Consider the following 12,797-nt stretch of genomic DNA (forward strand, 5'->3'; position numbering starts at 1 on the left):
ATATTGATACTATATTTTAATTGATTAATAACTGCTAATTTAAATAAATGCTCATTCAAATTTAAAAATTCATAATTAAAAGAAATTTTAATTAAAATTAGATTACGTTGCATATAAATTTTTTTTATACTCTATATTAAATTAATATTTAATACTATCACATTTAAATTTTTTTTAGTTCATTATTAAAAATCAGAAGACATTATCTGCGGTTTTTTTATTAGGGAATATTTATAAATAATTTTTTAAATAATGGAATTACAGCAGAAATCATGATACGTTGAATAGAAGTGACGGTACATGAAACTTGATAGATGCTTTATGCACAATGAAATTACTCTACTAAATTACTATTTTTATTTTCTTAAAGGATAATCTAAACCAACAGGCAAAGGGGATCGGCTGGAAATCCACGTCGGCGTGATTTCATCAATTGGCGCACTACGCCCGTTAAACATTCCGCGAACACAAAATACATCTAGACTATACAGATAGATATAATTAAAAAAAAAAAAAAAAAACCTTAAAATACATGTTTATATCGAGAGAAAACACATACAAACACAGCACAGCAAAGCAGCAAACGAAACCAAACCTCTCCGCTGCCTCGTAGAAATCCATAAATTTTAATTTTCTGCTTCTCCAAGATAAAACCCAGTTTCTTCCTCGTAACGTAGAACACCTCAAAGAAAATCGTTAATCTTTTGTCTCGCATTTTTATTTTATTTTATTTTATTTTTTAATTTTGATTCTTTTCTTCTTTGGCCTCCTCCAAATGGTTGTTATGATGGAGGATAATGAGAGTTGTGGAAGCAGAGTTAATGATACAACGACGTCGTCTTCGACTTCGCTGTCGCCGTCGCCTTCACTTGTGCAGGGACGGCAACAGAGACAGAAGCTAGAGGTGTACAATGAGGTTCTTCGTCGGCTCAAACAATCCAACAATGAAGAGGCTAATCGGCCTGGTTTCGACGATGAACTCTGGGCTCACTTTCATCGTCTTCCTACTCGGTACCTTTACTTTTTCTTTCATGCGTACTTGTTTGTGTTTCTATATATGTAGTGTGTAGTTATGACGATTGAGGTTTTTGCTTGATGGATTTGGTGCTGGTTAGCTATTGAGATTCGGATATGGAAATTACGATTTTTTTGTTCTTTTTCAAACTTTTAAATTTAGTTTATAAAACTTTAATGTGTTGGTTATGTGTGTGTGTGATTTGAGTTTTGTGGATTAGCTTCGTGTTGGTAGTTAATTTAAAGTTTCTAAGATTTGAACGAACTCAGAAAAAGCAGATTTGATATATTATTTTCTAGTTGTTGATTACAAATATCAGATAATTTTAGGGGGTTTAATAGGCATTTCAAGCGCTTGTACTGTTCACTTTCGTTCCTTCCCTTTGTTAGTTATTAAATTGGCGTTTAAGTGCTTGATCTTATGTGTTGCAGATATGCATTGGATGTGAATGTGGAGAGGGCGGAAGACGTACTTATGCACAAGAGATTATTGCAATTGGCTCATGATCCCGATAATAGACCTTCCATTGAAATCCGCCTAGTGCAGGTGACTTGATTCAATAAGTTTACAACTAAGCATGCCCAATGCCATGATTGATTAGTTAATTGATTAGCCTTTAGGTTTATTGATGCTTGGTGCTATGAACAACTGTTGTGTCTTTTATCGGAAAAACTACATGCACTCGGTATTTGGAGACTAATGCAATCAATACTGCTATTTATATTTGAGCTTTTCCCCTTTCTATTTTCTTTTACTCATTTTATATGGGGTTGAAGGATATTCTCACCGATGATGTGATGTTTTTAAAATTTGCAAATGATTAGGCCCCACCCGTGAAATCCTTTTAGACTGCAAAGAAGCGTTCATAATATCACTTGAAGTTGGGTTCATAATATCACATGTTGCTTGGTCAATATTTTTTCCTTTGGTATTTTAGATTCAGTACTCATTTACTGGCTATGAAGTATCTGGGTTGTAGAAAGTTATTAAATGTGCTGAACTGCAAACTTTAGCTTGGCTTGATACAATGATCATGGTAAAAGAAAAAGTGTTTTGATCCTCACTTGTCATAAATCACAAGTTATGACTGGAGTTGACTTGGTTTGACTCAGATTAGGTTGGCTAAAGCCTAATTTGACTTGAATTTTTCAGCACTTTCTTTTTTAAATTCTGCCAATCTGAATTTATCTTTGCTTCTCCTGGAAATACCACTTTCATATTATCTTTATGGCGATTATGGTTAAAAAAAATTTTTTGCTGGAATTTTGATATACTGTAAAGTAAAATACATAGTGCACTATCTTTCCATTTTTTTTTATTATTAGTATTTTTATTTTTTCATGAATGTGCACTATGTTTTCTAAATTTGGTTCAACATTGCTTGTATACAATGAAGTTTTGATTGATAAGCAATCATTGACAGCTTAGCTTATATTTTCATTAGCTAGAATTATTGTGATGTGTGTTGATTGGCTTGGATTTGATTGCATTTTGAATGTTGGTTAAGTTCAGGAAGCAAAAACAATGATGCTAATGTACTTCCATGTGGGACTGGTGGGATGATTTCTTTTTTTCCTTTTTTTGTTTCTATTTTTCACCTTGCAAACAAGAATCATGAATATGCTTAACTATGATTTTGGGAGATCTTTGATAAATGCAATTGACATTAGTGACTTTATATTTCACTGCCGGCTCACAATGGGCTAATTATCTGCATAGATCCTAACATTTTCAAATTATTTCGTATCCTATCTTTGTCCTTGAATGCTCTTTTTGATGCAGGATGGAAGTGTGGTAACTAGGTTAGATCACTTCTAGTCTTCTACATCTTAAGCATCCTTGATCCACAAGGAAAAAAAGTATGGAGTTCATTGCAGAATAGAAGACTGAATTTTATTGATAATTGGCTCTCTCTTTTTGTAATACATAAGATAAGTATTAATAAGAACAGAAATTTTGTAGTTAGACTAGAAATTACTAAAATAGAAATGCTGAACACTCTAGGAATACTTAGTGCTTAAGGAAAATAAAACATAAACTACTAAAATAAGTAAGCAATAATCCCACACTAGTTTTAGCAATAATAAAATTATTATTGTAGATGAAAGGATTCCCTGTATCACTTTTATTGCAAGATGCTGTAGATTGATATGAATTGTCATGTTGAAGATGTGCAAAATGAATTTTGTATACCAAAGAAAACTTCAAGTTCCTATTAGGGGATTGTCATCTTATTGAGATTGGAGTTCTGAACTTTATGCTGAAGAAAGGTTTAAACCTTTGTGTGTCTCTTTTTACGAACTAATTTATAGTGGCAAACTTTACAGCAGCTAGTAATTAAAAAAAATAGGAAGTTCATAGCACATTGGTATCGACCTTCATTATGGTGTAGATCATTTGTGTAGATAAAAATACTCAGTATCTGAATTTTAATAGTAAAAAATATGCGGCAAGTTAGGCGCAAAAAACAACTTTGGAAAGCGAATCCATATAGCCGACCCCAAATTTTTTGGATAAAGGCTAAGTTGAGTTGAGTTGAGTTAAGATTTTGGATTTTCTGGTGAATAGTCTAGTAGGTCATTTTCCACTCAAGTAGTTTCTATGAAATTTCAATGCTGTTGGAAATGCATGGCCATTGCTTTCTCTCTGTTAAGAGTGAAAATGTGTTTGTTTATCACTAGCATAGCTGTCATTTCTTGTATATTAATGTTGTTATATAGTATTTAGTTAATAAATACATTTTGATGATATTTTTCACAGATGGCGTATTGCAGTTGCTAATTTATTTGTCTGCTTTCATTGAGTTTTGGATCACTAGGTTAAGAAGTCAAATTGATGTCTCTTAGTGAAAATTTACATTTTCCATCTTCTAATCATTATTTGTTAATCATTTTGTGTTCCGAGTGTAAAATTTCCATTGGATATGTATTACAAATTTAATTTCTTTCGTCTCTTTTTACCCTCCACAGAACTTATTAATTTGTTGTCTGCAATTTTGCTGATTGGAACTCTTATGATTTATCAACTAATTTATCTTCTGTGCAGGTTCATTCTGTTTCTGATGGGAATTTAGCTGCTTCTAAGCTTTCAGACTCACCTCATAAAGGAGATGCCCAAAATAGTAGAAAGAGGTGTGATATTCTCTATTAGATCATTGTGTTTCCCGGAGCCCAGATCAAGTGTAAAATCTGAGCATGGACTTCATTCCATTTATCTTGTATTTTTGTTGTGTATTTCCCTTAAATGATTGTCATTAATAATGCTGACATCCCTAGTTGGTTTCAATGGTCAGCATACATCCACCACCTGCCTTTGGTTCATCACCTAACCTTGAAGCGCTTGCACTTGAAGCAACTAAATATGAAAATGATGATGGTGATAATTCTGTGCATGCAAATTCAAAGTTCTCTCGGTAATTCTCAATCAAAACATGTTCTGTAGGCTATAGTTCATAATGTTTTAGTTTTCCTGGAATTAAAAAAGTTTTTCAACTCTTTTAGGTAGTCTTAATAATTAATTGTTTTTTCTGTATTAGAGGAATAAAAATTTGACAAAAAGTGTTTCAGTGTGTTGAAAGAAATAATGCTTCATGCTATTGTTCCTATTCCTTGACAAAACGTTGAGAGGTGGAGGTAGTTGAGGGGCGTATGCAGTTGTTATTTCACTGAATCAACTCTCAATTGTATACACACACATATACATACAAAGGGGGAGAGAGAGAGAGAGAGAGAGAGAGAGAGATTTGTTATACTAGTTCTTAAGTCATCAACATGCTATAAATTAATGTCATCCTGGACCTGATTATGCTATTTTACATTTCCTAATATTCTTTGTTATGTAGGTTCTGGATCATAATTATCATATATTTTTTTTTAAGTTTGTTACAACGATGACAAAGTTCTATTTCATTCTGTATGAGAAGCTGCATATTTGATTGGAAGTTCAATCTGATTAAATATATCATCAACTTTTAGTTAATTTACATTCATCGATGTGCAATTTTAGGTATATTGCTTGTTTCTTTGATTCCCTGGGTAAAAGCTCCTTGAAGGTGGTTTATTGAGGACTTTAGTTTCTATTTTCATTATATATGAGACGCAACATATTTGAGATGGAAATTCAATTAAGATACAGCATATTTGCAGTGGAAGTGCAATCTGATTGAATATTTCATCTTCATTTTCTAGGTATTTTGCATTTGTTTATGCACAAATTAATTTTATGCATATTTCTTGCTACTTGAAACGAATGATTTTTACATTTTTAGTGAGGCAACAACTAATTTGTTCTGGTGCATTTAGTTCTACTTGATTATATCATGTCATATTACTTCATACTCTCTTTATGTTATACACCTTCGATAGATTTTAATGGTGAAATTTGTGTTCTTTCTGTAATGCAATGATGTAGGCCCTTGCATGAAATTACTTTTTCAACTGATGACAAGCCAAAACTTCTTAGTCAGGTAAGATAGGTATGCTTGTTAGAGTATGCAAATTGCCCTTAATAATGTTTTACCATAGTTTGATTGACTTGGGAAAGTCAAAGTGTAGGCCCTTGCAGGAAATTACTTTCAGTATGTATTTTTAATGATTGCAAATGTAGTTTAGTATTTATTTCACTTGTTGATTTTGTCAGCTAGCAGCTGAGGTGGCTGGTGATGTTGCATGTCAAATAGCTCAAATTACTTGTGAGCAACAAGAGGGTGCCTGATATTGTAATTTGGAAATTAATAATTTAAATAACCACATTTAGGATCTGCCTGGCATTGTTGTTGTTAGTGCAGTCAAGAAAAACTTCCTCAAAAGTATACTGATTGCAAGCAATTGAAAATTGATTTGAAGGTATTTTCCACATGTTTTGGCAACAGAAACCCTAACACAGCTCAAATACAGTTAGGAATTACTTTTTGGAAAGCATTTGAAAGGGTGTTTTCCCAAAAAGCAGTTCAGATGCATGCGAAATGGGCATCTGGCTATTATTTCAATGAAGCTGCTGCTTATTGAGATCGATTATTCTTAAAAGAGATCACATATAACTATCTTCCCTTGATTAATTTTAATGAAACCAACATATAACAATCTTCCCTATCTGACATGTGTAGTATAAATTTTTTTCTCCGATTCCTTTTCTTGATTCATGCAGTTATAGATCTTGTGCAAAATTCGCAGTTGACTTCGTTACTTGCTGAGATTGGGTTGAACATCCAAGAAGCACATGCTTTCTCCACAGTTGATGGCTACTCCTTGGATGTCTTTGTTGTTGATGGTTGGCCATATGAGGTACTTGCAGATTTCACACATTTAGTAGGTTAACACTTTGAATAGTTAAGTCATAAATTAGGAAAATATTTTAAACACATAGATACCTGTCTGAGGACAGTTTTGATATTTTCAGGAAACAGAGCAGCTTAGAATTGCATTGGAAAAGGAAGTTTTTAGGATTGAGGTAATTATTTGGTTCCTGTTCATTATGATGACAAGTTTCTCTTAATTACTTATGCAGTTCACAGCAAATCATCCATGAAAAGTACTGTGTTTTGGATTCTAGTTTTATATTGCATCATATGCTTATTCTAGAAATGTTGTCCAACAATGCCCTTGTCATTATTCTCATTCCTAAGTAAGTTCATTTATTTATTTATTTTCTGCATTGTCTTGATGGGTCAAGTGGCGGCTTAATGTGATTGTTGATGTTCAAGTATTGAATAATTTGCATGCAGAATACTCTATTCAAACAGAGAGATAAATTACTTATTGGCCATTATAATTTTTAGTTATATGAAAAGCTAGTGAATTGGAGGGATGCAACAAACTGAAATTCATTGCAAAATTTCTTATGTCACATTAAAATTAATTTGTCTAATGAACCATTAAACAATTGGCTATTTATGGTGGAAGAGGATTTTGGTCAGTAGAGAACCATTATAAAACCTAAAAGTTACGCTCAAATAGTTGCTAGAAAGAGCTAACTCTGGAAGCCAGTGAAGCATTGTGTTGTATTTTACGTGTACTAGAAGTTGGGCAAGGGTCAACTAGGAAGTTATGGACAATGCCATATGTTGACTGATAACTTAAGTAGCAAAGCCCACTATGATGGGATTAAGTTTTTGTTCATTTGACTAAAGTTTGTTGAATTATACCATTGGGATCTTAATTGGTCGGCAGTTATGTTTTATCTGTATCTTTTTGAATTGGATGGATTTTATCTTTTGTATCCCCTGTGAATGGTTCAAATTAAGATGGTACGTTTCTGGCTGAAATGCAACTTGTAAACACCACAAGCAAATGCATTTTCGATTCACATTTTAGTGTGTTGACGCGCAGAAGCAGAATTGTTCGAATCATCATTCATTATCACATAATGATAAGCATGAGCAAACCCAAATCAAATATGATCCTGAACATGTGGCAATACCTAATGATGGAACTGATGTCTGGGAAATTGATCCTAACAACCTAAAGTTTGAGAACAAAGTTGCATCTGGATCATATGGTGATCTGTAAGTGTACTTTCTGTCAGATGCAAGTGCTGAATTGTGTTGGATTTTCCAATTAACTGCCCCAGCCAATTGGTTTAGGTACAAGGGTACGTACTGTAGTCAGGAAGTAGCTATTAAAGTCCTCAAACCTGAGCGTATAGATTCGGATATGCAGAAAGAGTTTGCCCAGGAAGTCTTCATAATGAGGTTTGACATGATGTCTTTAGCTTGCACTGTCATCTGAATTGCTAGGCTGTAGAAATTTTCCCATAATTTATTAAAGTATTTAGAAAGTCGAAGACGATCATCCATTGTGCTACCACAATTTTAGATTTGGTCTATTAATTTCCCAATTTTTAAATATGCTTCTGAATATTTGTAGGAAGGTTCGACATAAGAATGTTGTACAGTTTATAGGTGCATGTACGAAGCCTCCAAGTTTGTGCATTGTAACAGGTAAATACAAATGATTTTTTTGAATGTTCATGACAACCCTTCTATGTTATTATTTTTTTCACTTGTTCAAATTTTTTTCTCCAATTGTAAAATTTGTTATCTTCCTCTAATTATGCATTTTTATTTTCTTGTTAAATAGAATTTATGTCAGGTGGAAGTGTCTACGACTACCTACACAAACAGAAGGGTGTCTTTAAGCCCCCATCCCTACTTAAAGTGGCAATAGATGTTTCTAAAGGAATGAACTACTTGCACCAAAATAATATAATCCACAGAGATTTGAAGGCTGCAAATCTTCTCATGGATGAAAATGAAGTAAGCTTCTTCCTTAATTTTATATTGTCATTTAATCTTTGAGGCGTGAGAATGTGATGAAGGATTTGTATTTTATGCCATGTATATCTAGAAGTGGAACAGCACTTATAATTGTTCCTAGCATTTTAGGTGGTTAAGGTTGCTGATTTTGGGGTTGCTAGAGTAAAGGCACAATCTGGAGTTATGACAGCTGAAACTGGGACCTATAGATGGATGGCTCCTGAGGTACACTTATTTCACAAACATTAGTTTCAAAGTGTTTTGTGTTTACTTGTTAATCCTCCTTTTAATTTCCCATTTAGTACTTAGAGGAAGGGCTTGGGTGTTAAACCCATGCCTTACAGCTTTAGAAGTGTCAAATTTTCAATTGGCTAAAATACTAGATCTAAGCCCACTTAAGGTATTAATAGCGTCATTGTTGATCCAAATGCATTCAAATTTCAAAACAACTTGATTTTTTTTTTAATTGTGTTGGATTGTGAATGAGCCGTTAGCCCATTTTACCAGAAATGCTCTTTTTTTTTTTTCCTTTATTTACATTAAGCATATTTTTCCACTTTTAAGTGGTAGACAATTGTAGTCAGGGCGGAGTTACATAGAGCTAGAAGGGGGGGCCACAAGCCCCATGCCTCCCCACCACCTATAAATTTTTTAAAATTATATCTAAAATATTTATATTTATAAAAATTATATTTAAAATATTAATATTTATGTAATTTATAAAAATTTATTTATTTCTAATTATAAATTCAATTAGTAAATATAAATCACAATTAAATATGGTTTATTATCTCTTATTAATTTAATTAATAAATATTTTCATTTATTGATCTTTCCCAATTTAAAACAAAAATGTTTAATTTTATTTTATTTTTTACTTTATTTTTTTAGAAAATTAATGAATAAAATAGATTGAACTAATGACTTGATGAATTTATTTTATTTTTCAAGTGTTATAGTTTAGAATGAAAATATTTTGCACAATATATTTGAAGTGTGTATATATATATATATATATATATATATATATATATATATATATTTGAGTAAATAGTTGATAAATTATTTTGCCCCTTCAAATACTATATCTAGCTTCGCCACTGATTGTAGTCAGTTGTGCAAAGCATTGAGCTGCCATATCATCACACTCTGTCACCATAAGTGGCAGAAATCAATCCACATCATCTTCGCCATTTAAAGCTGAGGACATTGCACCTTTTTCTCTAGTCAAGAAATTCAACGAGCCTGTTTGGTACAAATCATTCTAAACTGAAATATATCTTGAGTTTTACCCAAAAATGGAGCTTGACATGGTTTGGATATGGGTATTATAGATTAGTGAATGCATTGTCATGGAATATTGAGCATATTGAAGTTTTAAGAGAAAAGAAAACTAGGGGTAGACCTATATCATGGGGAGTTTTAACTTAATTTGAAGTTTTAACTAATTCCCATACTAGTTGAACTTGTACCATATGAGTGATTGCAATATAAGAATGCTACACCTCTTTGTTCGTGACTCTGGTGCATACTAGGTGAAAATTTGACTGGATATCATAGCATTATAGTCTGGTCATTACCTAGGTTCTCTTGGGATGTTATTTTTGGATTTGCTAAAACTCTTTTTAGAAGTGTAAAAGATCTTTAATCCATCAGTAACGTACTAATTTTATATAAGTAATCTATATTTTATGCATGTGCTCAAGTGAGAGGAAGGGAAGAGGGTAAGTGGGTAAGAAGGGAGACCTTTCGAGTTTTGAGGAAAGTGATATGACCTTACCTTCTTGTGTCTTATTGCGAATGGATGATGGGTTTCTACACTTTCCAAGCAATAACTTATTGTGTACCCATGCTGTTTCTTACTAATTCAGAATGGTGAATAGCACTCTGCTTTCTTGATGTGAAAGCATCTTCTAATTGTGTGCCCATCTCACCATTTTCTTACAACAGTTCTTTTGCATTGAAGGTCATTGAACACAAACCATATGACCACAAGGCTGATGTTTTTAGTTTTGGGATTGTATTATGGGAGTTGTTAACCGGAAAGGTATTGTTGCTCATCAAACTTTGTCTAGTTTCATTGGAGGTATTTTTATCTCTGAGTTGTAGATGTATTTTTGGCTCACAGCTTCCATATGAGTACTTAACCCCATTGCAAGCAGCTGTTGGTGTGGTCCAAAAGGTACAACATCTTTGGCGCAAGTCCACATCTGCTGAAATCTTGTTCATAACATATCCAATAGAGAGTTTGCAAGAGTATTTGCAATTATATAATTACTTCATGATTTATTTCACATGCTGCTTTCATTGACATGATTTCAGGGTTTACGACCAACAACTCCGAAGCACACTCATCCAAAGCTGTCTGAGCTGCTTGAGAAATGCTGGCAGCAAGATCCAGCACTACGACCAGACTTCACTGAGATCATAGAGATTCTGCAGCAAATAGCGAAGGAGGTACCTTCTCATGCATGGACATTCTGCTATCTGTAAATAAGAAGCACTGGAACATCTCGTGCAATCATCCCCCCTTCTTTTTATGAGTTGATTGTTTTAAGTTTGTTAGAAAAGCCCTACCCTCTATAAGCTTGAACTTTTAAGTTGAGTGGTTTATTGACATGGTACCAGAGACTTTCAAATTAAAAGGCTTAAAATTTGAATCCTAGCAAGCCCATTTATTAATTATATTAATTAAATATTTAAACATAAGCCAAATTGGACCTGTGCTTGTTCATGCTTAAAGCTAGTGAGCATTTGTGTGTGGGGGTTTCTTAGAGATATGAAACTATTCTTAGATCCCTCACCTATAAGTTTAAACTTTTAATCACACTAATAAATTATTATCATTTATATTTGGCTGCTTTCTTCTCTGCTAGTAACATTATCTGGGACTCGATTACCTGTTTGATGCAGGTTGGGGAAGAAGGCGAGGGGCGCAAGGACAAATCATCCGGAGGATTCCTATCTGTGTTACGAAGGGGGCACCACCACTGAAGTAGAACGGAGGTATAAAGATGTTCATTAGCTGATGAAGAAAAGGTCTAATTGATGTGAGCCATCTTTTCATCTATCTGGTCATCAACGTGGTAATAACATTTTGTCCAAATAATCAATCTTATTTAATATTTTTGGGGAATTCGATACCATTTTCACATGGTTCGATCACAGCATTAAATTCTGCAGTGAGGGGTTGTGCGGACGAGCTTTGTAAGAGTAACAAACCAGATATTTAGCGGCCTTATAATACACCAAATAGTGTTCTTATGATTTTATTAACAATTCCTATCGTTTGATTATTGCAATCGCCGTGCATGGGATGTATCGGAGCTATGGATTTTGCATGAAACGTTTAAATAATGGACTGAAAGTTTCTATACGTGTTTTAAAGATAGTTTAATTAAAAAATAATAAGCCCTGGTGGGTAAAATAAATAAATAAATAATTGAAGATGATGGTTATCTCCAGTCTCCAACCGGGGGGCTAGATTAGTTTGTAAGGGCAACGGGATAATTTCCCATGGTTGTCTGATGTTTTTCCATTTTAATTTGTATTACAATAATACTTGAAGGACAATAATGAATTATAATAATACTTGAACTTCTCTTATCGTCCTTCAAGTTAGAAAGATGTATTATAAACATTCTTCAATTTTAATTTGACTCAAACTAAATTTTAATACAAATATGCTGAATAATAATTTAACATTGCGTATATTATTTGGCTAATGTAAGTTAGAAAGACAAAAAAAATTATACACAATATCAATCTATATTAAAAAATATATATTCATACCTAATCACAGTTTGAATATCATTAAAATAAGATAAAATGTTATTATTGTAAATATTAATCTAAAATTAAATTAAAAAGTAATATATGTAAAAATAATATAATTAAATTTTTTCAAGAAACAATAATAATTATTACATAATTTTTATCAAATAAATTAAATAATTAATTGTACATATTTTTAAAAATATTAGACTATTTTATAAGTATGATTATTTTAAATAAGTCAAAAATAAATGAAAATTTTATATTTTAAAATAGCTATCAAAGTTTGAGAGAAAATTTATATAATTATGATTTATTTCTGAACAGTTTTATAAAAATTTTAAATGAAAATATATTAAATTAAAGTTTAAAAATTTTTATGATGTAAATTGAAGTTGAGTGCCAACCGTGGTACACCCATTTTTGAAAGAATGTTTAGTGAAATTTAGCTATGTTAACCTATAAATTAGTTAGAGTAGGTGACATTTTAATGATTTTAAAATTTAAATTCATAAATTTTTAAGATTGTATTACTAGAATGAGAATTTTAGCACTTGATGCTGAGATTTGAGGGTTTAAATCCTAAGTTCTGGATTATGAATGAATTCTAGAAATCCAATGTTCAGCAGCCAAAACATGTGAATAGTCACATAATAGTGCATGGCTTCTTCTGTAGCTGAAAGCCCAGACTTCGACTGTTGAACATGCTGCGCTTGTAAAGTGTAGTTTAACTAAAATTATGTAAACCCAAAGCTA

General features: G+C 32.4%; 1 protein-coding gene across 4 annotated transcripts; it reads left to right on the forward strand.

Moving 5' to 3' along the window:
• Window positions 1-530: 530 nt before the first annotated feature.
• On the forward strand, window positions 531-11,563 carry LOC110654182 (serine/threonine-protein kinase STY46-like). 4 transcript variants are annotated; one of them, XR_009148410.1, is made up of 17 exons: window positions 532-1,011; window positions 1,447-1,561; window positions 4,061-4,146; window positions 4,308-4,427; window positions 5,426-5,480; window positions 6,187-6,297; window positions 6,413-6,463; window positions 7,342-7,517; window positions 7,596-7,703; window positions 7,879-7,952; window positions 8,092-8,267; window positions 8,397-8,492; window positions 10,234-10,314; window positions 10,396-10,449; window positions 10,590-10,724; window positions 11,181-11,353; window positions 11,436-11,563. XR_009148410.1 is itself a non-coding variant. In XM_058146228.1 (16 exons), exons 1-16 carry the CDS (start codon window positions 776-778, stop codon window positions 11,259-11,261), a joined length of 1,755 nt encoding a protein of 584 aa, XP_058002211.1. In that variant the 5' UTR covers window positions 532-775; the 3' UTR covers window positions 11,262-11,563. The 4 variants fall into 4 exon arrangements, 1 of the variants encoding a protein (XP_058002211.1); XR_009148411.1 differs by having other exon boundaries at window positions 11,181-11,317; XM_058146228.1 differs by having other exon boundaries at window positions 11,181-11,563.
• Window positions 11,564-12,797: the final 1,234 nt, after the last annotated feature.

This window comes from Hevea brasiliensis, chromosome 1, assembly GCF_030052815.1.
Source record: "Hevea brasiliensis isolate MT/VB/25A 57/8 chromosome 1, ASM3005281v1, whole genome shotgun sequence".
NCBI lineage: Eukaryota > Viridiplantae > Streptophyta > Magnoliopsida > Malpighiales > Euphorbiaceae > Hevea > Hevea brasiliensis.

Bases quoted from the DNA above. Each gene is read 5' to 3' on its own strand.
- LOC110654182 (XM_058146228.1), top strand. From the start codon at position 776: ATGGTTGTTATGATGGAGGATAATGAGAGTTGTGGAAGCAGAGTTAAT. The intron at 6,298-6,412 runs GTACTTGCAGAT...TGATATTTTCAG, and splicing joins TTGATGGTTGGCCATATGAG to GAAACAGAGCAGCTTAGAAT. The intron at 7,704-7,878 runs GTTTGACATGAT...GAATATTTGTAG, and splicing joins CAGGAAGTCTTCATAATGAG to GAAGGTTCGACATAAGAATG.